At 58.5% G+C, this 23,195-nt stretch overlaps 1 protein-coding gene across 4 annotated transcripts; it reads left to right on the top strand.

The window, feature by feature from the left end:
* Positions 1–1,600: 1,600 nt before the first annotated feature.
* DEGS2 (delta 4-desaturase, sphingolipid 2) lies at positions 1,601–22,572 on the top strand. Of its 4 annotated transcripts, XR_009699449.1 has the most exons (4): positions 1,601–1,746; positions 17,969–18,711; positions 19,892–20,226; positions 20,865–20,936. XR_009699449.1 is itself a non-coding variant. In XM_061181249.1 (3 exons), exons 1-3 carry the CDS (start codon positions 1,665–1,667, stop codon positions 21,009–21,011), a joined length of 972 nt encoding a protein of 323 aa, XP_061037232.1. In that variant the 5' UTR covers positions 1,601–1,664; the 3' UTR covers positions 21,012–22,572. The 4 variants fall into 4 exon arrangements, 3 of the variants coding, with proteins under 3 accessions (XP_061037232.1, XP_061037235.1, XP_061037233.1); XM_061181249.1 differs by lacking the exon at positions 19,892–20,226 and having other exon boundaries at positions 20,865–22,572; XM_061181252.1 differs by lacking the exons at positions 1,601–1,746; positions 19,892–20,226 and adding an exon at positions 8,054–8,143 and having other exon boundaries at positions 20,865–22,572.
* Positions 22,573–23,195: the final 623 nt, after the last annotated feature.

Genomic DNA, 23,195 nt, shown 5'->3' with positions numbered 1-23,195 from the left:
TCAGGTCTCTCTCCAGTCTGTCCTTTGACTTGTCCCCTCTTTGGCCTCAATTTTCTCATCTGTAAAATGAAGCCATTGGGCTAGTTTCACCTGGACAGACTGAGTCCTGGGGTCGATCTCTGAGTGGTTTGCTGATCTCCATCCTGGGCAGAGGGAGCTGGCAGGCATGGTGGTGCCCCAGAGGGCAGAGCTGGGACCCAGATCTCACTGGTTGTAACACGGAGCCGACACTCTGACTTTGGGCTTTTAAAGTCAAAGATCAGGGGCCTGTCCCAGCTCTTCTGCTTATTCTGAGGCCCCCTTCATCTCTGAGCCTCGGTTTACCCATCTGTAAAGTGGCAGCCGCAGGGATGACTTCTGAGGGTCCCTCTGGCTGTGAACAGAGCAGGTTGCCCTGGGGAGTGCTAAGTTCTCCATTCCCAGAGGTGTGCAAGCCAGATAGGTGACACTGTTGGGTGGTGCAAGGGGTGGTGGCAACCCTAGGCTCTAAGCATCTCCCTGTTGGACAGGGAATCCAGCCTCTCTGTTGGCCCATTTTCCTACCCTTGACTCAGGGGCAGGTGGCTGGCTGCCACCAGATGCCCACACCCAGTTGCCTTCCTTCCCATCTCACGCCAGGACTGCCTTTGGCCCTGGCCCACAGAATTGCGGGAGGCTGGAGGGAGGCTCACCATTATTACCTGCCCACCTTGTGGTACCTCTGGCTGCCAGGCCAGTCTGCTACCTAGGCAGCTCCTACAGGCTGGGCTCCAGGTACACGAGGTACACCATACGAAGCTCCAAAGGAGCAAGAGGAGGCCGGGAGGAATCCCTGAGAAGGTGAAATGAGGGGCCCTGTGCCCCCACTCCCCACAAACCAGACTCTCCATTCTGACAATTTTTGGATTCTTCCAAGTCCCAGCCTTTGCAGCTTCTGTTCCCTCTACCACCAATGCCCTTGCCCTTCTTTAGCTGTTGAACTCCTACTCATCCTTTGAAGCCTAATACAAAAGACCCCTCTACTGAACATTAGCTGTCCCAGGACCTACCTGTGTCATAGCACGTATCATCCTGAGTCATTAATAGGCCTCTTCCATGCCTGTGTCCCTGTCGCTCGATTTCCCTGAAGGCGGAGGTGGGGCTGACTCACTCCCGCGAAGCTGCAGACACCTCATTGCCCTCTGTCTTATTGCATGAAAGGAGTGGGTAGGGGAGGGGAGAATCGCTGTGGCGAACCTTTCCCGAGCCCCTTCTGTTTACCAGCACTGTCGCATCCATGTAATCTCTACCCTCCAACCCCTGCCCCGTGCCAGGTGGGCGCTCTCACCGGCGGGTCTGTAGGGGCAGGGGTGGCAGGAGCGCGAGTGGCCCTGGGCCGCGGGGGGGCCTCAGTGAAACCGAGGGAACGGGGGGTCGCCACACAACGTGGAGTCCGGGGACTCTGCACGGGTTGCGCCCTGACAATCTCATTTTCCAACCGAGGAAACTGAGGCTCCGAGAGCCCCGGGGACCCGCCTCTGCCCCGACACAAGGCCGCGCCCAGGCCTGCTGGCAGAGGCGCTCCCGGCCCCGTCCCCGGAGGCCCCGCCCCCGGAGGCCCCGCCCCGAGCCCGAACTGGTCCTCGCGCAGAGCAGGGAGGCAGGTGGAGAGCAGCCGAGCCCTGAGCCGCGCTCCCGGCCCCACCATGGGCAACAGCGCGGGCCGCAGCGACTTCGAGTGGGTCTACACGGACCAGCCGCACACGCAGCGGCGCAAGGAGATGCTCGGTGAGCTCGGGCCGCAGGTGGGGACAGCCCTGGGGCCGTCTGGTGTCCCGGGCCAGCCCGAGCCCAGGGGTCGCTCCTGCGGGCCCGGATGCCCAGCAGGCCCTCCCCGACCTCTGCTCCAGAGAGGGCAGGAGCGCCACTCCCCCTCCCTCAGCGTCCCCGGCTCGGGGTTCCTGAGGGTCCCCAGCTCCGGCCTGAAACTCCCCTCGCGTCTCTGCCTCTGTCCTGGGATCTAAGACCCGAGGACCTGAGCCCAGATCCGCGCGTCAGGGGAGCGCGTCTCAGCTGCTCCACCCTGGCTGTGGGACGCGAGCCACTCCCAGGGCCGGGACCAGGGCTCGGACCCTGGGGAGAGGTCGCAGCGCAGAGGTCGGCCCCAGGGACGGTCTTTGTACGGGATGCGCCGCCCCCGCCTTCGAAGGCAGCTCCGCAGCCACCTGTCCGCCGCACGCCGGGCTCCTATGTGCGCTGAACGCCGGGGTCCCGGCGGCCCAGCCGGAGAAGCCGCCAAGCCGACCCCCAGTCCCGGAGTGTAGGGCAGAATGCGCGCCTCGAAGGAAGCAAACGCTGAACCAGAGAGACAAGTTTTTTTAAAAACAAAGATTGTACCAAAGAGTCTGTCCTTTTATTTTATAGCCTAATACACGGTGGCCCCCATCTCTGTCGTTTAGTGTCCCGGGAGGTCATTTTTACCTACGTGGTCACCAGTCCTTAGGATTCACCCATCCTTTGGATTCACCCATCCTGATGGGCTCCATCCGTCTCTCAGGAAGACCCAGGATGTACAGTCCTTTACCTGCAATTAGGGGTTAAAGGGCTTGCACCTCCAGAACAGCTTTTACTAGGTGCCACCAAATCGCCTTTGCAGTGCCGGGCCAGCTTCCAGCAGGGGAGACACGTTCCCCTGCCCTAGAATCCGTCGCCATTTCACCACACCCTCGCCTACATCTGGGGTTGGCAAACGTTTTTAATCTTTACTAAGCAGATTGACAAAATAATACTATTTCACTGTGGGTTTAATTTTTAATTTGATGATTGGTTTCAATGTTTAATTGGCCATTTAAATTTTTTTTTTCTCTTGGCTTGGTCTTTTGCTTGTTGGTGTTAGAGCTCTTTGTATAGAGGCTTTTAACCCTTTGTCTTATACATTGCAAATCTTTTTCCCTTTATAGTCACAAAAGCTTTTTTGTTTTTTTTAAAAATGCATTTGAATAGGTTGGCTTTTTTTTCTTTAGAATTTTCCCTTTGGTGTCTTCCTGCTCCACCCCAAGACTAGGGAAATATCTGTCCTATTACCTTTCAGACACCGGATGCATTGAGTGGTTAGTGTATGACTGTGCCCTGCTGTTGCTGGGGGTTCAGGGCCTAGAGACCCCTGGGTGGGTCTGTAACGTCTGTGGTTTTCTCCTGTGAGGTGAGCAATAACCCAGCACTATTTACGCCTGCGAACTTCCTGCAGGTGGCTCAGAGGGCACTTGGTGATCATCTGGTCCTCCCTCCCCCACAGAGCACAGGCATCTTGGCTGCTGTCTCTCAGCAGTTTCAAGGCAGGGCTGTGTTTCCTTCCCCACCCCTGGCTGTCCCCCACCTCCCCCTTACAGGACTCACTGGGCACCTGGCCCCAGGTGGAGAAGGCTGCGGGATGTATCCTGGCCCACAGAGCTGCCTGGAGGGATCCAGACACTCTGGGTTGCAGACTTACTTTCCCAATCTGCATAATGGGCACCATCATCCTTTCTGGCGGAGTGGGTATGAGGATAAAAGGAGAGCTTGGGTGAGAAGGTGCTCAGTGTGGTACCCGGCACGCCAGGACATGGAGAATGATCTGTGTCTGAAGAGGGAAGCCACGGGCCCTGGAACCAATCCAGGAAGCATCCGGCACAGTGGCTGGGAAGCCTGGACGACTTGGAGGAGAGGGAGGTGACGGGCCAGGGTGGGGACAGCACAAGTTCTCAAGGGCTGACTCTCCAGGGAGCTTGGTAAATTTCCTCTGTGCACTGGGTGCTGTGGGTTCCTCCCCACGCGTCCAGCTTTGAGCTAACGAACTTGGAATGTGCCATTCCCCCTCCCTCTCAGGCACGTGCGCACGCTGTTCCTCCGCCTGGAGGACCTTCCTCGCTACTCTGCCCCACTCGCTCTTGCTCAGTTCTCCCTCCTGTGGGAATTACCCTCCCTCCTCCCCCCCAAGCCTGGGCCAGGGGAGGGTGCTTCAGGGGGATTCCCCTCCACTGCTCCAGCCCATCGGGTCCTTATCTCTCTAGGGCACGATACATGGGTCTAGACCTTGGCTGTGAGCTGATCTCCTGGCAAGGACAACACCCACTCATTAGCCATGGGACCCTGGGCAAGTCAATAAGCAGATGAGGAAACTGAGGTTTGATTGAGTTAAAAGGGGTGAACTGTAGTACTTTCTTTACGGAGTTGTTGTGCAGATTTTTTTGTTTAAACATCACTTTTATTTTTTATTTATTTTTTTGAAAAAATATTTATTTATTTGGTTGCGACAGGTCTTAGTTGTGGCTGGTTGGCTCCTTAGCTGTGGCATGCGAACTCTTAGTTGCGGCATGCATGTGGGATCTAGTTCCCCAACCAGGGATGGAACCTGGGCCCCCTGCACTGGGAGCGCAGAGTCTTAAACACTGTTGTGTTTAACAGTGAAGTCCCTGTTGTGCAGGTTAAATGAGGTGGTGTTCATGCTTAGCCCAGCACTCAACGAAATGTTAGCTGCGATGATAATTATTACCTCTTGCAGAAAGGCCCATGTTTTCCCCAAGGACAGGGAATGCCTTTCCATCTCTGTTTTCCTGAAGCTTTGTGCTGTTCCCAGCCTGAGGGAAATCCTGTGTGTAACTGTCAGCCTCTCTTTACAGAGGAGGCCCCAGAGTGGGGCTCAGAGAGCGGAAGTGACTTGCCTAGGGCCACACAGCTCAGTGGCCACAGAGGCCAAGTTGGTGTTCAGGCAGGGATGTGCTCCAGTCCCAGCCAGCTGGCTGCTGTGGCCCACACCAAGCTCCTTGGGGGCCATTGGATGCTCGAAGATCCTAATCTTGAAGTCAGAACCCGGGTAGTCCTCGCATAGAGCTGGTTGCCGTGCTCTTCGGGCAGGACCAAAGTCCATCTCCAGATCCTGCCTGGATGGGGCCATGCCTTGCAGGCCAGGGCTGAGGCTCCCTGTGCTGCAAGGGCAGCAACAGAGCCGGCGAGACTCTGGTCACATTGGCGATCAGAGTCCAAGCCAGGTGTGCCCAGCGGAATAAGAAGCAGGGTTTGAATTTGTCTTTTCAAAAACAAATAGCTTTGTGATTTTTTGTTTTTTGTGTTTTACCATGTATGTGCCCTTTCATAAGTAAAAAAAAAAAAAAAAAAAAAAAAAAAAAAATCAAATAATCAAAAAATAATCAAAGGAAAGCAAGGAAGTGAGACTCTGGCAATTGTTGGATTATTTGCTCACGAAAGGCCCTGGGGTGGGCGTAGGGGTCTCTGAGTGGCGAGTGGTAAGATCCAGAACAGAACTGGCCGACACTCTCAGGCGCATTCGTGGAGGCTCCTCACCCACCCACAGAGATGCTGGAGCCAGGGGTGGAGGGCAGGCCGGCCACACGGCCATTCTCTCCCGCCCCGTCCTTGCTGCAGTCGGCCTTCTCCTCGTCCTCCAGGCGGGCTGCAGCCTGTGTCCACCCAGCTCTGAGATTCCCACAGAAGAGAGAGAGGTGCCTCTCTCCCCTTCTGCCCTGAGTAGCCCGTCCTCCCCTTGAGCCAGCTAATCTCTGGCCAGAGCTGTGAGTCCTCTGATTGGCCAGTGGGCGGGGGGCTGTGATGGGCAAGCCGCACAGTATCACATTGTGATGGCAGAGAGTTGCAGCTCTCCGAGAAAGGGGTGCTGTGATCCTAAGTTGGGTGGGGAGGGAGGGGTGCTGGGTGCATGGGCGCACAGCAGCACAGACAATAGGTGATCCCTGGGACCCTATTTTTTAAAAAAATATTTATTTATTTATTTGGGTTTTAGTTGCGGCATGTGGGATCTAGCGCCCTGACCAGGGATTGAACCGAGGCCCCTGAATTGGGAGCATGGCGTCTTACCCACTGGACCACCAGGGAGTCCCTCTAGGACCCTATTTGACCTGATTGTGTCCTCCCTGGCTTGAATCCTCCAAGGGCTTCCCTTCCTAATATCTCATCTCTGCTCTGCGTATTGGCACCCCCATGCTCTGGCCCCTGCCCTTTCTCCTTACTTTCTGCTCTCTAGCCACTTGGTGGAATATACCCCCCATCTGCCCATTTCCTACTTCATGGCTTTTGCAAATGCTGTTTCCTCTGCTTGAATTCTTTTTCCCTACTCTTCGTCTATGGAACTCCTATGCATCCTTCAGGTCTCAGCCTAAATGTCCCTTTCTCAGAAACACTGTCTAACAGCACGTGCCCTCACACACGGTATGCTGGGAAATATTAAACAATCAACTGAATCTCTGGAGGGAACAAAGGACCCTGATTCACAAGTTGGCATTTGCCAATTTTTATAGCTATTTCCATCATGGCCAATTTCAAACTACCAACATGCATCGCTGCCCACGGAGTTGGGGAGAGAGCGGTATATTTGGGCGCTTGCCAGCGGCAGGCATAGGCTGGTTGCCCACACCACAGTCTACCCCCGTCTCTGCCGCCCAGCTATTCCTCCCCTATCCTTCCGTGGGGTGCTGTGCACTGTTACCTTGTGACCTTTGCTCCCATCTGTAATTCTACATTGATTTGTGGGGTGATAGCTTTGTCTGACTCTCCCACTCAACTCTGAGCTTCCCAAGGGCAGGGCCGGGCCCACCTCCACCAGTGCCCTTCCCAGCGAGGCTGAGTGAGGCAGGAGGCACCTACCAAAGCTTGAGCATCTCTAGTCCAACCTGCCACGACCGTCGCAGAGTTTCCCTCCCTCCAGAGGTGCCAGGGACCTGGCAGCCACAGCTCAGAGACATCCCATTGGTTTTTTTTCCCCCTAATGTCTATCTATCTATCTATCTATCTATCTATCTATCTATCTATCTATCTATTTATTTGGCTGTGCTGGGTCTTAGTTGGCACACAGGATCTTTAGTTGCTGCACACTGGATCTTTTTAGTTGTGGATACGTTGGATCTTTAGTTGCAGCACGCGGGATCTTTAGTTGTGGCATGCGAACTCTTAGTTGCGGCATGTGGGATCTAGTTCCCTGACCAGGGATTGAATGTCGGCCCCCTGCATTGGGAGCGCAGAGTCCCAGGCACTGGACCACCAGGAAAGTCCTGAGACATCCCGTTTTAATTGGCATTTCTGAGCTGATTAGTGAGGCTGAGTGTTTCTTCCATGATTTCACTGTCTTTCTCCTTATGTGAATTTTCGACTCATGTCCTTTTTCTATCAGAGGAGTCCTTTTCCTGGATCTGTAGGAGTCTTTTATACATGACTTGTAGTGGTCCTGCTTTTGCCACATGTAACAAGAATCTTTCCATGTCTGTCCTTTGTCTTTTCACTTGGAACATTTTTTTTTTGCTGTTTTTTTTTTGAGGTGGGGTGCGCATTGCACATCACGTGGAAACTTAGTTCCCTGACCAGGGATTGAACCTGCACCCCTGCATTGGAAGCGTGGAGGCTTAACCACTGGACCGCCAGGGAAGTCCTGGAACAGTTTTGTCATTCGTTTCGTTTCTCCCCCGTTTTTTTTGGCCTTACAGACATTTGCATTTTTTTTTTGTGCAGGGCAGGACCCTGGGAAGTTAGGCCCCTTGCCCAAGGTCACCCAGCCTGGTTAGGGTTAGGACAGGGCTCTAACTTGGTGACTCTGGCCTGCGCCTCTGTCCCACCCTCTTCTCCACCCAGGACCTGAAGAGAGCCTGTCCCCCCTCGTGTCCTCCCTGGCACGTGACCCACAGGCAGTCGCCAGCTCACGAGGCCCCTTCCTCTCATTCTTTCCGGCCTCCGTACTGATGAGTGTGCTGTGCCTTCCACCTGGCCTGCTTCTAATCCACATTCTTTAATTCAGACCAGCTTTTATGAGGTGTGATTTACATGCCATAAAATGCACTAATTTTAAAGGCACAGTCCAGTGATTTTTTAGTGAAGTTACACCATCTAGTTTTAGAGCCTTCCCCTCACCCCAGAGGTCCCTAGGACCACCTGCAGTCACTCGGCAGCCCACCCTGTATCCTTAGAGCCACTCCTCATCCCTCGAGTTTCGGCTCGAGTGTCACGGGACTCGGTGTGTGCGTCCTCTCTAAGCACGTCCTAGTCGGGACACACCACTGTGCCCCGCACGTGTGCCTCCCACCCCCGCTCAGCCTGCGGGCCCCTCCCGCCTCTGGGGCCTGGGCCTGGCTCGGCCCAGACCTTCGGCAAATATTTGTCCAGGAATCAAGAGGAGGTTCGGCGGGAGGTGGGTGAGTGACTCCTGAAGGCACTTTGGGCCGCTTCCTGGTCCCCCAGAGCACCTCCCACACTGACCAGCCAGGCTTAGGCTTGCCTTTTGGCTCCGAAACCGGAAGGGAGGTGGGCGAGATGGGGCAGGGCAAGGCGGCTTAGGAAGCACTGGGGCCAGAGCTGCCGGGGAGCCGCTTAGGAAGGAGGGGATGAAGAGGGCTTGGGTGCCTTTGCTGTAGAAGCTGTCAGAGGACAGTTGCTCAGCCGCTGGGGGCAGAGGGAAGGTGCTCCGCACGGGGTGGCTTGTGGCGGGACAGGGTCAGACAGGCGCTGGAGGCAGGTGGGCAGCAGTGAGCTGACCGACACGATGGGATGTTCAGGCTGGGGCGCACTTGGTGGTGAAAGGCGGTGACAAGGCCCCCCTGGAGCCAGTGGGATTGTCCTGCGATGGCACTTGACCTCCCTGGGGAAGCGGTCAGGTTATCTAGCCCTAGATGGTGCCCGGCCCGGGTGCGTGGCGGATGCAGAGTGGGGAGAAGCCCCGTGTGCTCCTGGGAGCCCTGGAGGAGGCCGGAGAGAAGGGACCTCATCGCGGCCGGTTGGCTGGGGCTGCGTGGGGGGCCTTAGGACCGCCCTTGCTCCCTGCGGAGGGCGAGGGCCTGGCAGCCCCCCCGCCTGGCTGCCTGTTTCTGCCGTTTCCTCCCCACCACGCCGGGCACGGCAGGATTTGTCGGGGAAGCTTCTGGGAATAGCCAGGTGTCCACGGGTAGACGGTTCTGTGGGATCGTGTAGGGCGCAGGGGTGAGGCTGCCTTCCCTCCGGCAGGCTCCTCCTCTGCTGAACCCTCTGGGTCCTTATGAACAGGTCCGCCACGTGTGTAAATATATGTAATGCATGGAAGTGTTCACCCTGCTGGAGCCAAGCTCCCCAACACCTCAGGGCCTGCGGCCTCCTCTCTGCTGTCCACTCGAGGCCCATGTGCCCTGGGGAAGACCCCATCTCCAGGTCCTCACAGCCCAGGGTGGTCAGAGTGGGTGCCTTAGGGATGGAGAGTGAGGAAGCTGGCCCAGAGAGGGACAGGGGCTGGCCCAAGGGCACGCAGCAGTTGGACTGAGCCAGGCTGCAGTGAGGCTCTCTCGAACTGGGACCCAGGATTTTCTCTGGGCGCTCTGCCCTGACGACGTAGCCCAGCTCCAGGAAGCAGCTTCTCTCGAGGCTGAGGAATCCCTGCGGACTCTGGTGGAGGCAGTGGAAAATTAGGTCGTTTCACCACGTGGTGGAAGCTCTGCGTGCTCATCTCTAAGACGGGGGGACGGTCCCCTCCCGGCAGGGTGGTGAGGGCTGCGTGAGTAAGTGTGTGCCAGGCACCGGGCACGTTTCAGCTGCTGAGCACCACGTCCACACCTGGGCTCCGGCCGCATCCAGCGGGCCTGAAGTCGGGGGGTCCTGAGGTCAAGTCTTGGCTCTGTCGGCCTTGCCCTCACTTGTCAGACCCTTCCCTGGGCCTCTGCCCCTCCTTTCTGTGTCATGCCTGGACAGTGTGACTTCTAGCAATGGTTGTTTTCGTGGGCAGCTGCCTTGGGCCCCGCCCAGGCTGCTGCTGGAAGGCCACTTGCATGGGTCTGTTTGTCTCTGGTTCCATGTGGCTGTCCGTGTGGGCTCCAGGCCGCCCCACTGGAGCAGAGAGCCCTTGAGGCGTGAGCGTCCTAACCCAGCTTCTCTGGTGCTCTGTGCTGGAGGCCTGAGCGAGCAGGGTTCCCCCCGACATCAGCTGAGATCCCCCAGGGGGGCAGAGCCTGGTCAGGCTGGGCCAGGCTTGGGTGTCCAGCCAGGCCCGGAGGACTCCTCATGGGGCTGCCAGGGCACTCTCGCCCTCCTCCTGGGCATCCCACCTCTCCTGGGGCCCAGAGAAGATGGAGCCAGCAGCTTTCCCCTCCCCAGCCTCATCCCTGAGCCCCAGAAGAGGCGCCCCTCTGTCAGGCCAGCACCCCCTGGCCTTCTCCGTGACCCCCGCCCCGCATCTCTGTCCTCTCCTTCTGCCATCTGCTGGCCCCAATCTCTCCCATCTCACCCCCCGAGCCAGCCCTCCCTCCCCAGGCCTGCGCTTGGCCTCACCTTCTCACCTCGCCTCCTGCTGACACGGTTCTTGCTGGGGCCCCCAGGGCCCTGCTGAGTCCAGCAGGTGCCTGTCCTGCCTTCCTTCCCGTGACCCTCCTTGACCCCCGGCAGCTGGGCACCCCCAAGCCCACGGCTCCATTTATCCCAAACCCGACTGCACCCAGTGACCTCATTAGGCCTGCCTGGCTGGAGGGCCCCAGAGCATCTTCTCAGGGAGGCCCCTAGGCCTCCCACCTCCCCAGGGACCCAGAAGCCCTGGAATTGAAAAGGTTCGATGTTTGCTGTTTTGCTTGAGGGAAGATGGAGTCTTCGTCCAGCAGGTGGTAGATGAGCTAGTGAACCAGCCTGACCCTGCTCACTAGCGCGGCTCGGGTGGGTCCGGAGGGGCCCCACTCCTTAGATGGCGCCTTCCTGGGGTCTCCGCTGAAGGCCGGGGGTGTTCAGCGAGGTCTCTGAGCCGTGCCACCCCTGGAATCCGCTGGGCTCCTAGCCCCCTGGCCACTGTCTCTGAGCCCCCATTTTTGACTTGCTTGGCTTGCTGGGGCTCCTCCTCCCCGCATTGTGGTCTGGACAGGGCCTCCGGGCAGGGTGGAGGTGATCTGGAGCTTATGTGCTTGGCCCCTTCTCTGGATCTGCCTGAGCTGCCCAGCGTCCAGCTTGTGCCTTGGCCGCCTTTTTCCGTTGCTTCCAGCAGGATGGCTGGGCCCAGTGACTATCGTGGCCAGGGAGCATGGGGCCTTTTCTCATAGGTTAAAGCAAGCCTGGGGCCAGATCACCTCCAAGATCAGCCCACAGCCCCAAAGGTCAGAAATGGGATGTTTTTTACTCTCAGATCAGAAAACTGTATTTAATAACAACAGTAGTAACAGCTCCCAGGGCTCAGAGCTGTCATCCCAGCCTCACCACAGCCTGGATGGGCAGGTCGGGGTGTCACCCCCATTTCCAAGATGTGGAGACCTAGGCTGGGGCAGTGCTGTGGCCTGCCCAGTCGGCCAGGGTGAGGGGCTGGGGACCAGGCACCCCAGGCTGTGTTGAGGCCGCACCCGAGCTGAGGGCAGCTGAGTCCCTGGGAAACTGTCAGGAAAGGAGGAAGTGGCGCCAGGCAGGGAAGGGACACCCAAGGATGTTCTCCTTTGCTTCCACTCATGCACGACTTACTGGCCTTGTATGACAGACGGGGCACCAGAGGCCCACCATCCAAGGTCACAGCTGCTGGGCTCTGTCACTGCCCTCGCCTCTGAGGGGTACGGGAGTGGCCTGTTTGCTGGCCTGGATCCCTGAGCTGGGGTGCTTGTCCCTGCTGGCTTGCCAGTCTGTGCTCACCTGGTGCAGGTGTGGCCTGCCCCAGGCCTGGCCTCCTTCCAAGGGGAAGCTGGAGAGACCCGCTCTGTGGAGGCTGGTGGCCTCTGGCTGCCTGGCTGAGCTCCCAGGTATGCCTGGGCAGGTGAGGGCCCGGCCCCTGGTTGCCCAAGGGGCGAGGCTGGTGTCCAGAGGCCACCTCTGGTGGGCAGGAGGCTGGTGGAGCCCTGTGGCCTGTGGTCCCAACCTGACATTCAGGTATGCAAATGTTCGGGAACTTTGCATGTGATTTCCTGGGCACTGGGCGAGAACATTCCTGAAGCCTGGGTTGCAGGCAGATCCTTCTTGCCCTGGCCGTCGTGAAGACACTTCTATCCTCCCCTGCTCCACCTCACTGTGGCTGCTGGATTCCCGCCCCCTCGGGCCTCTCAGCCCCCCAGTGGAAGCACGCATCTTCCTGGGCACCACTGAGGCCCACCTTCTGAAGTGTGCCCGCTCACTCTGACCCCGTTTGGCGGCAGGAACAAGCTGGGATGAGGCCTGCTCCCTGCCCCCCTCCCGAGTGGGGCCCACCCCCCAGGTCGGGGTCCTTTTGTCTCCTTTGCCCCGCCTGGCGGGGTGATGCTGGGCGAGCGCCATGCTGGCTGGTCCACCTCGGCCAAGGCTGGCGGGCAGTGGGGCCCTTGAGGGGCAGGGTCGAGTGTGAGTCGCCGCTGCGCCCAGCGCCCGGCCAGTGCAGGGATGGGGCAGTGAGGTCAGCCGGGCTGTCGGAGCCCCGGGGTTTCCTCATCCCCCGTCCAGTTGCCGTGCGTTTCCTAGAGCTGCAGAGACACGTTACCACAAACAACGCGCTTGTTATCTTACGGTTCTGGAGGTCAGAAGTCTGAGCCGGGTCCCACTGGGTGAAGTTTCTTCTGGAGGCTCCAGGGGGGAATCTGTTTCCCGGCCTTTCCAGCTTCTGGAGCCGCCTGCGCCCCTCGGCTCGTGGCCCCTCGATCTTCACAGCGAGCGAGGCCGGTGGAGACCTTGCACATCCCCGGACCGCCTCTCCTGCTCGCTTTCCCACTGTCCTGAGCCTGGGATGACGCTGTGTGGCCGGGGTACTCCAGGCTCTCCTTGCTGTTGTGAGGTCAGCAGACCAGCACCCTGGGTGCAGCCTGACTTCCAGGGTCCCTCAGAAGCTGACCGATTCACAGTGAGGGGAGTAGGACCTGCACATGTTTGGGGGGGCCCCTGTTCTGCCCACCCCAGTTGCCAGCCTCTCCCTCCACCTTGGGAGCTGGTTCCAGGCGGCAGGGCCTTGGCACCCCCTTCCCTGCATCTTCCTCCACCTGCCTGGGGCAGCGAGTACCCTTCGGGGCCTCTGGCCTTTCTGGGACAGCCAAGTCGCCTCCCACACGCAACGCAGGGACAACCCACTCGGCCGCCGTTGGGCCACGTGGGCAGGCCCGGGAGGAGAGCACTTCGCGGCCTGATCCCGCCACCGCCGTCCCCAGCGTACCCGTCTTCGCGGCCTAATCCCACCACCGCTGTCCCCAGCGTACCCGTCCTCGGGCAGCATCCTGGCCGCCGGCCTTCACGGTGCGCTTTGTTGGGTGGTCGTCGTAAAGCGCAGATTCATCTGGGTGCCTGCTCCCGGCCAGTCAGCCTGAGCTTTCCGTGCCTTATCTATTCATCCTCCCAGTGACCTGTTTATGGTTCAGAAACGAGCCTTGGAGCTGACGTAACCTGCTCGGAGCTGGGATTTTTTTTTTTTTAAACTTTAAAAAAAAAATTGTGGTAAAGGATAACATAGAATTTGCCATTTTAACCGTGTGTGAAGCATGTAATTTGGGGGCATTCATTACTTTCACAGTGTGGTGTAGCCATCACTCCTATTTCCAAAACTTTTTCATGACTCCAAACAGAAATTCTACACCCATTACCAGTCACTGCCCATCCCCCTGCCCTGCCCCCCCAGCCCTGGAAACCTCTACTTTCTGGTTCTGTGAACTTGCCTGTTCTACATATTTCACGTAAGTGGAATCGTACGGTATGTGGCCTTTCCTGACTGGCTTCTTTCACTCGGCATCATGTCTTCAAGGTTCATCCATGTTGTATGCAGCCCGTGGTAGTCCTTCATGCCTTTTTTTTGGGACGGGGGAGGTGCTGCTAGTTTATTTGGGAGTCAGTTCCCGGGAGCAGGATTAAGGGAGCTGGCATTGTGAAACAGAGAAGCAGGAAATTCAATATAAGGACTTTTTAAATTGAGGTATAATTGACCTATAACGTTATATTAGCTTCAGGTGCACAACAATGATTTTTAAAAAAATTTTTTATTGAAATATAGTTGATTTACAATGTTGTGTTAGTTTCAGGTGTACAGCAAAGTGATTCAGTTATACATACATACATATATATAAATATATATATATATATATAATTTTTCTGCATTCTCTTCCATTATAGGTTCTTACAAGATATTGAGTAGAGTTCCATAGGTCCTTGTTGGTTATCTATTTTATGTATAGTAGTGTGTACATATATTTTTAAAAATATTTATTTACTTATTTGGCTGTGCCAGGTCTTAATTGCAGCGTGCGGGATCTTTAGTAGCGAGATGCGGGCTCTCAGTTGTAGCGTGCGGGATCTAGTTCCCTGACCAGGGATCGAACCTGGGCCCCCTGCACTGGGAGCATGGAGTCCTTTTTTTTTAAACTTTTTTTTTTTTTAAATTTTATTTATTTATTTATTTTATTTATTTATGGCTGTGTTGGGTCTTCGTTTCTGTGCGAGGGCTTTCTCTAGTTGTGGTAAGCGGGGGCCACTCTTCATCGCGGTGCGCGGGCCTCTCACTATCGCGGCCTCTCTTGTTGCAGGGCACAGGCTCCAGATGCGCAGGCTCAGTAATTGTGGCTCACGGGCCTAGCTGCTCCGCGGCATGTGGGATCTTCCCAGACCAGGGCTCGAACCCGTGTCCCCTGCATTAGCAGGCAGACTCTCAACCACTGCACCACCAGGGAAGCCCAAGGGAGCATGGAGTCTTAACCACTGGACCACCAGGGAAGTCCCAGTAGTGTGTATATTTTAATCCCAAACTCCTAATTTATCCCTCCCCCACCAACATAGTGATATGATATGGTATACTGCGAAATGATCCCAACAAGTCACCATACATAGTTACAATTTTTTTTTTTATTGATGAGTTCTTGGATGAGAAGTTCTTTTTTTTTTTAATAGACCTTTATTGGAGTATAATTGCTTCACAATACTGTGTTAGTTTCTCTTGCACAACAAACTGAATCAGCCATATGCATACACATGTCCCCATGTCCCCTCCCTCTTGAGCCTCCCTCCCATCCTCCGTATCCCACCCCTCTAGGTCATCGCGAAGCACCGAGCCGATCTCCCTGTGCTATGCGGCTGCTTCCCACTAGCTAACTATTTTACATACCGTAGTGTATATATGTCGATGCTACTCTCACTTCACCCCAGCTTCCCCCTCCCACCCCAAGTCCTCAAGTCCATTCTCTATGTCTCCCTCTTTATTTGGATGAGAAGTTCTTGATGAGAACTTTCAAGATCTACTTTCTTAACAACTTTAAAATATGCAACACAGTATTAATAACTACAGTCACCATTCTAGACATTACATCCCCATGTCCTACTTATTTTGTAACTGGAAGTTTCATTCCTTCCTAAGGCTGAATAATATTCCATTGCGTAGAGAGACCATATTTTGTTTAACTACTCATCAGTTAACAGACACTTGGGTTGTTTCCACCTTCTGGCTATTGTGAATAGTTCTGTGAACATGGGTATGCAAGTTTCTGTTTGTGTCCCTGATTTAAATTCTCTGGGGTATATATTTAGCAGTGGAATTGCTGGGTCTTATGGTAATTCCATGTTTAACTTTTTGAGGAACCACCCAATTGTTTTCCACAGTGGCTGCACCATTTTCCATTCCTACTAGCAACATACAAACAAGGGCCCCCATTTCTCTGCAGCCTCGTCAGCACTTGCTATTTTCCGTTTTTTGAGTTTAGTCGTCCTAGCGGCTCTGAGGTGGGATCTCACTGTGGGGCTGACTGCACCCCTGGTGACTGATGGTGCTGAGCATCTTTTCATGTGCTTAGAGAAACAGATGCACATCTTTGGAGAAATATCTATTCAAGTCCTTTGCTCATTTTTTATTGGGTTGTTTGTCTTTTTGTTTTTGGGTTGTAGGAGATCTTTATATATTCTTGTTACTAAACCCTTATCCAGAGCTGGAATTTGAACACTTTCTGAACGCTGCTCCCTTCCAACCTCCCTGGAGATGCTGTGGCCCCCTGGGCCCCTGTTAAGCAGGGCTGAGGTTTATTGCCAGGCCTGGGCTTGCCTGCTCTTTCCCAAGTTCTGCTTTGATACTTGTGCTGTGACCACCATCCTCCGGGACCTGATTAGGTGGTATCCTTAGCAGCTTTGGGGAGAGCTCCCGGGATCAAAAGGCCCAGGCAGTTTTGCCGAGCTTGGAAGCCTGGGGGTGGCCCCAGCAGTAGGGGCCAGCAGTAGGGGGAAGGAGGCTGGAATGGGAGCGGGGGGTAGGGGTGTGAGGTTCGGCCACCCCCCCGCCCCCCCGCCCCAGCAGGCTGTCTTGAGGGCTGTATAGCACCACTGCTCACTTGGTCGGAGCCAAAACCACCGTAGCCACCAGATGAGGTGAAGGCTTGGTGGGAGTGCTGGTGTGTAGATAGCAGGGGTGTCAGTGCTGCCTGGGGGATTCTGTGGGCTTCCTGGGCAGAGGTTCTAGGATGTGGGAACCCCGACCCCCCGCCGCCCCCGGCATCTCCAGCAGATGCGGGCTGTCCCACCGTCAGGCTCCAGGACCGGTGTGTGGAACACATACCCCGTGAGGCACATCCTGCCCACACTGTGTCACACTGGGACACAGAGGCCCAGAGAGGGTGGGAATGTACCATGGCCACACAGCAAGATCAAGACTGACCTCGAGATGGGCTTGTGGCACCACCATAGCTTGGGCAGGAAGACTCTGAGCCTGAGTCTCCCTCTGGGACAGAAGTCCTTGCCCTTGTTGTGTTTCTCCTTGCATACCCCCAGGGACAGGCAGCTCACCACCTATGAAGCAGCCTGTTCCGTTGCTGGGTGGCTCTGACAGAAAGTTCTCTGGGCTGGGAGAAAGAAGGAGCTGTTACACGCTTCCCATTCTGAGCACAAAAGGGCAGCGACTTCCTGGGTCACTAGGAGGGAAGCGTAGGCCAGGATTCGACCTTGGCCTGGCCGATTCCATTTGGGGCCCAGCCTCTGCTGCAGCCCTGGACACCCTCTTCACAGGCCAGCCTGAGGCCGCCCAGCTGCTGGATGGGTGTAGGAGGGGCGGACACTGAAGGCACTGGAGACGGGTACTGACTGTCCTAAGGGTGCCTGGGACGAGCCCCGCCCTCGCCGGCCTCGATCCCCATCCGTGTGTCAGGACGCTGGCTCCACCTGAGGGCCTGTCTCCTCTGCCGGGGAACCAAGGGACACAGCAGACCTGGAGTGGGAGGGTGACTGTCCCCTTGAGCACGTGATGCCCCCCGGCCCTGTCCCTCCGTGCCCCTGGATACAGCACCAGCTGCGTCACCAGCCTTATGCCTGCCAGCCCCCTCCCACCAAGCAGAGGTTTCTAGAAGGCACTGCTCTCTTGCCCCAAAGGCACCCACCCCATCCTGTTCTCTTCCGGCTGCTCCTCCTCGGCTGGGAAGGCCCTCCCTGCTTGGGCAACTCCCACTGCCATTGTTTTTTCCTTTTCTGTAAAACAGAATACAGAAAAGTACAAAAGATACTATAACAAACACCCACCACCCAAAATAAGCGTATTCAACATTTTATCATATTTCCTTCAGATCTTGTTTGTTTTACGAACTGAAACACTGAGACAAAGCCAGAGCCCTCCACATTCCCCTCCCCCAGCCGCCCTGCCCCCTCCCAGGGGCCCCGAAGAGTCTGCTTGTGGCTCTCCGGCTCCGTGGAAGCCCGCAACCAAGCAACGGTACACAGCACCGCGTGCACTGAACCTGCGGCTCTCGGCAGCTGTTTTGATTTCGGGAATTATGTTTCTGTGGCCCATGCTGACGCCTGCTCTTTATTTAGGCTGGTGACAAAGACCCCCCACCCTGGGAAGTCTCCCCAGAGCCCCCTGGGTGGTGGGGGGAGACGGGTCTGCCTGCCTGCCTCCCTCGGCACGAGCACAGGCGAGGCTGCTTCTAGGCCCAAAGCCACAGGGCTAGATCTTAGAGCGACTCTCCGAGTCACTGCCTGGGGGCTTAATGGATGGTGGAGGGAAAGAGAGGGAGGGAAGATGGCAGGAAAAATTTAAGAAGGAGAGGAGGGAGGAGGGGAAGCATGTATTTGGGACCCACACGGCCAGTGCCCCCCTCACCTTCTCTCCTGGTCCTCCCTGCAGCCAAGTACCCGGCCATCAAGGCCCTGATGCGGCCGGACCCTCATCTCAAGTGGATGGTGCTGGGGATGGTGCTGGCGCAGCTGTTGGCCTGCTGGCTGGTGCGGGGGCTGGCGTGGCGCTGGCTGCTCTTCTGGGCCTACGCCTTCGGGGGCTGCGTGAACCACTCGCTGACGCTGGCCATCCATGACATCTCGCACAACACCGCCTTCGGCACTGGCCACCCTGCCCACAACCGCTGGTTCGCCATCTTCGCCAACCTGCCCTTGGGTGTGCCCTACGCGTCCTCCTTCAAGAAGTACCACGTGGATCACCACCGCTACCTGGGTGGCGACGGGCTGGACGTGGACGTGCCCACGCGCCTTGAGGGCTGGCTCTTCTGCACGCCGGCCCGCAAGCTGCTCTGGCTGGCGCTGCAGCCCTTCTTCTACTCGCTGCGGCCGCTCTGCGTGCACCCCAAGGCCATGACCCGCATGGAGGTGTTCAACGCCCTGGCGCAGCTGGCGGCCAACGCCACCATCTTCACCCTCTGGGGGCTCAAGCCCATGGTCTACCTGCTGGCCAGCTCCCTACTGGGCTTGGGCCTGCACCCCATCTCGGGCCACTTTGTTGCTGAGCACTACATGTTCCTCAAGGGCCACGAGACCTACTCCTACTATGGGCCCCTCAACTGGATCACCTTCAACGTGGGCTACCACATGGAGCATCATGACTTCCCCAGCATCCCGAGCTGCAACCTGCCCCTGGTATGTGGCCATGGTCGCAGAGGCTGCGATGGGCACCTTAGCGGGAGGTGGGGGAACGTGGGGAGGGCTTTGGGCCACACTCTGGCCTTTCTCTCGTGCTGATCATGGGATGGCTACATGCTCACTTGGGGTCCCCAGGGCAGAAGGAAAGGCCACCTGGCACACGGAGTGCCTGGCTGGAGAATAAGAAGGTGAATTCGGGGGGGGGGCGGGGCAGGGGCTCAAGGGGCATTTTACAGTTCAGGCCTCTTGGTTTAATGAAAACCCATTTGAGCACAGCTATGATATTCACTGGCTGGCTGTGTGTCCTGGGGCAAGCCGCTTGCCCTCTCTGTGCCTCAGCTTTCTCTTCTGTAAATGGTGCAGCAGTAACAATACTGCGAGTGAAGCACCTCCCCTTCCTGACCCTGTCCCTCCGCATTTCTTGTCACTGCCCTGTGACCCTCCAGGGGCCCCCTCATGGCACAGAGAGGACAGGGTGGGCCTTGCCCTTTGTGACCCAAGGGGCTTGGCCCGAGCTGCCTCAGAGTGGAAGCCTCTGGGCTGGTGCCTCTGTCTTGGGAGACCTGGGTTGGAGAATTTCTAAAGAAGAAAGAGGGAGGGAGAGGAGGGGGAGGAGGAAGAGGGAGGGGGAGGGGGAAGAGGGAGGGAGAGGAGGGGGAGGGGGAAGAGGGAGGGGGAGGGGGAAGAGGGAGGGAGAGGAGGGGGAGGGGGAAGAGGGAGGGAGAGGAGGGGGAGGGGGAAGAGGGAGGGAGAGGAGGGGGAGGGGGAAGAGGGAGGGAGAGGAGGGGGAGGGGGAAGAGGGAGGGAGAGGAGGGGGAGGAGGAAGAGGGAGGGGGAGGGGGAAGAGGGAGGGAGAGGAGGGGGAGGGGGAAGAGGGAGGGAGAGGAGGGGGGAGGAGGGAGGGAGAGGAAGGGGAGGGGGAGGAGGAGGGGGAGGAGTAGTTGTTGTTATTCCGGTCTGGCACTGCTTGGTTAGAGCAGAAGTGACTGCGCACAGCGGGGTTGGAGATTGTGGTGGTGGGAAAGGTGTCTGAGTGTGCGAGACTGTGTGTGCATGTCTGTGTGTGCCTACATTCCTGCACGTGATTAGGTGTGCCTGTCCATATGTGCATGTCTGTGAGTGCATGCTCACCCACTCGTGTGCTGGAGTGCAAGTGAGCACTGGTCTGGGTGTGCAGGTGTTTGTGCCGTGGCCCACGTGACTCTGGAGTCTGACAGCCTCTGTGTCCACCCTGGCTGTGCAGGGCGCCCCCCTGCCCCCGGCCCCCAATGGTACTGAGGTCCTGCTCTGTGCTGGGCACCATCTCACCGAAGCCTCACCACAAGCCTACGTGGCATTTCAAGCCCATCATGCACGTTTCATGGACGCGAAGGGAGAGGCTCAGGGAGCTGGGGTCCCTGCCTCAGGAAGCAGCAGAGCCAGAATCTTGACCAGGACACTCACAGAAGCAGCTGCTGTCAGCTGTGAGCCTTTCCTTCTCCCAAGCAAAGTCAAAGGCTCCCTGTTCCTGCCGTGCGTGTCACCTCATCCCCCTTAGGCCCCCCTTTTCAGTTATAAAGCAGGCCCTGTGCACCTGGTGCGTCCTCTGTTGGGGGAGGGGGAGGCCTCCCCTGCAGTTGGTGTGGATGTAGGTGCTGAGGCTGGAGCACTTCTTGGAGGAGGCGGGCTGAGGGCGTCAGGTGCAGAGAGGGGCAGGGAGCTGGAGGGGGAAATGACACGCCCTGAGGCTGGCAGGAGGGCGACGGGGTGGGAGCCAAGGTCAGAGGGGTTTGCAGGTCCGAGAGGGCACCGAACGCCGGGCTGAGGCGCGTGACCTCGGTTCAGCAGGACTCGAGCCAGGCTGTGCCGCGGAACTCGGCCACCCCAAGGCTCCTGGATCAGAAACTCGGGGTGTGGGCTCCAGGGAGGGGGGTGTGCATTTTAACTCCTCACCCCCATTTGGGGCAGGGGCCTCAGCGCCTCTTGGTGCCCCCAGCCAATGGCCCCTCCGCCTTCGGGCAGCGGGCTGGCCGGACACGGGTACCCTGGGAGATGACAGGGTTGTGCGTGTGCTCACGTGGTCTGTGTGCTCACGTGTCCGCGCGCACGCGCGCCTGTGGCTGTGCACGTGCCTGTGTGCGGCCTCTGACCCATCCGTGCCCTCTCCGCAGGTGCGGAAGATCGCGCCCGAGTACTACGACCACCTGCCCCAGCACTACTCGTGGGTGAAGGTGCTCTGGGACTTTGTGTCTAAGGACTCCCTGGGGCCCTACGCCAGGGTGAAGCGGGTGTGCAAGCTGGCGGAGGACGGCCTGTGAGCCCGACGGCCGGCGCCCCGAGTGCACGGACCCTGCTGCCCGCGCCTCAGTGCCCGGTGGGAGCAGGGCCTGTGCTCTCTGGTTGCTGCCCGGCCTCGCCCCGCCCACCTGCTGCAGGGCTGGCCATCACCTGTCCCCAGGGCGTGTGGTGCCCAGAACTGGTTTGGCTGCATTTGGTTCCCGCACCCTAGGCTGCTGCTCTTGTCCCCCTGGAGCCCCGAGGCCACGCCTGGAGACAGCGGGCACGGGTGGCAGCCTGGAGAAGCTTGGTCTGCATGTGGACTGGTGACCGCAGGCTGGGCCCTCCCTTTCAGGACGCCACGGGCGAGGACTGGCCCGGCGCTGGGTGCTCTGTGCCCAGGGAGCTGATTTCTCTGGCGTGCCCATGCCCTGAATTAAATCAGCATTTGTTCTCAGGTCCACAGATGGTGCTTCCCAGGAGTGGGCTCGGCTCCTGGCCGGCAGGGCCTGCGGCTGCGCTCCTCGCTCTGGGGCAGCCCTCCCCGGGGACCCTGTCATTGAGTGGCCGGTTTTGGGGGTGTGGGCAGAGATCCACGCGGTCCTTGGGCCACGTCCCCGCTCCCGCCACAACCCCGCCCCCCCCCCGTGCCCACCGAGCTCCTGCTGCACCTCGGGCCCTCACCCCCACTAGCTCAGATGTGGGGCTTGAGGAGAACAGGTACCACAGGCCAGGCAGATGGCGGGTGCACAGGCGGCTGGACCGACGGGTGACTGCCCGTGAGCGAGGGCTCTGACGGAAGCAGGCTGGTGTCCTCGGTGTCTCTGCGAAGCGGGACGCGGCTCGTCCGGACTGTGCTGAGGACTAATGGCCCAACTGAGAGGTGGGGAGGCATCTTTGGTGTCAGCCCCTTGGCCCAGGGGCTGTGTCGGGGTGTGGGTTCTGGTCTCCCAGAGGCAGGCGGGCAGCACGAGGGATGCCTGGGCGAGGCCCTCCCTGCCAGAGGAAGCGGCCGGGCAAAGATGGCCTCCCCTTGGAGCCCTGAGGCTGGGGAGGCTGAGGACCACGGCCCAGGGGCGGGCATGGCGGGGCTGCCTTAGCTGACCCGGGAGAGGGAGGGCTGGGAGGGGAGGAAGGTCTCAGGTGCCTGAGACCGGGCAGCTGCTGAGCAAGGACTTCCTGCTCGGGGCTGGGAGTGGCCTCGCGTGTGCCAGGCACCCCTGTCCCCGGGTGGTCTGACCACTGAGATGGCCCGGGGAAGAGGCCCTTGGGCTGGCTGTGGGAGGGCAGTGCGGCTCTGAGCCTGGGCAGGCGGCCCCTCCTTGTGCACACAGGCTGGCCTGGGCCCAGGGGAGCCCCAGAGAGCCCAGCTGAGCCTCGCGAGCTCTCCGTGTCCGCCAGCGAGCTTATCTGCCGACGGGACGGTCACGGCTGGGCCTCACCCAGAGCCGAAGGTGGGCCCAGGGCAGGGGTCTGGCACAACTCTCTCTCGAGGCAGCTGCCCGGGAAGAGGACAGCACCCCATCACCACCTGCCAGCACTCCCGCCCCGAGGCCCCGAGGCGACAGGATTCCTGGACGGCAGGAGGCGGAAGGAGCCCGGGAGAGCGGCTCATGGAGCTGCGGGTTAAAGCCGCTCACCTCCCTACCGGCAGAACAGCCCCATCCCTGTGTCCCAGGGTCGCTGGGAGCACTCAGTGAGACGGTGTGTCCAGAGCCCGGCCAGAAAACAGTCCCACTGTCACGAGCCAGACTGGGGGCCCTCCTCCCGTGGCCCCCAGAGGACGGCTGGGCCAGCGCCTGGGCATACTGTGTCGTGGTGCCTGTGGGATGGTCACAGGATGCCAACGCTTTTCCACTGGCTGGGGCCTCACTCCTGGCTCAGGGGCAGCAGTCGCCAGGGCGGAGAGCCAAACCCTCTCTGGCTCCAACGGGGACCTTGCGCGGTCTGAGAAGTGCTGGGAAGTGCCTCAGGTGGGCACATGGGCTGCCCCTCCTGCCACGGAGGCGGGGACCTGTGCTCCTCCCTGGGGGCTGCAGGAGACTTGTGGGGCAGGGCGGAGGCCTTCCCTGCCCGCCTTGCTGGGCCCGAGTCACGGGGCGCCCCTCTGCGCGGCGGGGGAGGTTAAGCAGGTGCCTCCTCCTGGCCCCTCTGACGTTCCAGGCGCCACTCAGGGCCCGTCTCCCTGGAGGAGGCCCTGGGGGGCGGCTCCTGGGACCCCCGCC

Source organism: Eubalaena glacialis, chromosome 2 (assembly GCF_028564815.1).
Source record: "Eubalaena glacialis isolate mEubGla1 chromosome 2, mEubGla1.1.hap2.+ XY, whole genome shotgun sequence".
NCBI lineage: Eukaryota > Metazoa > Chordata > Mammalia > Artiodactyla > Balaenidae > Eubalaena > Eubalaena glacialis.
The sequence above is the reverse complement of the archived record's forward strand: the minus strand, read 5'-3'. Positions and strand labels throughout refer to the sequence as shown.

What these genes read in the sequence shown, in the direction of transcription:
- DEGS2 (XM_061181249.1), top strand. Translation starts at nt 1,665, where the DNA reads ATGGGCAACAGCGCGGGCCGCAGCGACTTCGAGTGGGTCTACACGGAC. An exon ending in GCGGCGCAAGGAGATGCTCG is followed by an intron (nt 1,747 to 17,968) that starts GTGAGCTCGGGC and finishes TCCTCCCTGCAG; the next exon opens with CCAAGTACCCGGCCATCAAG. An exon ending in CGAGCTGCAACCTGCCCCTG is followed by an intron (nt 18,712 to 20,864) that starts GTATGTGGCCAT and finishes CCCTCTCCGCAG; the next exon opens with GTGCGGAAGATCGCGCCCGA.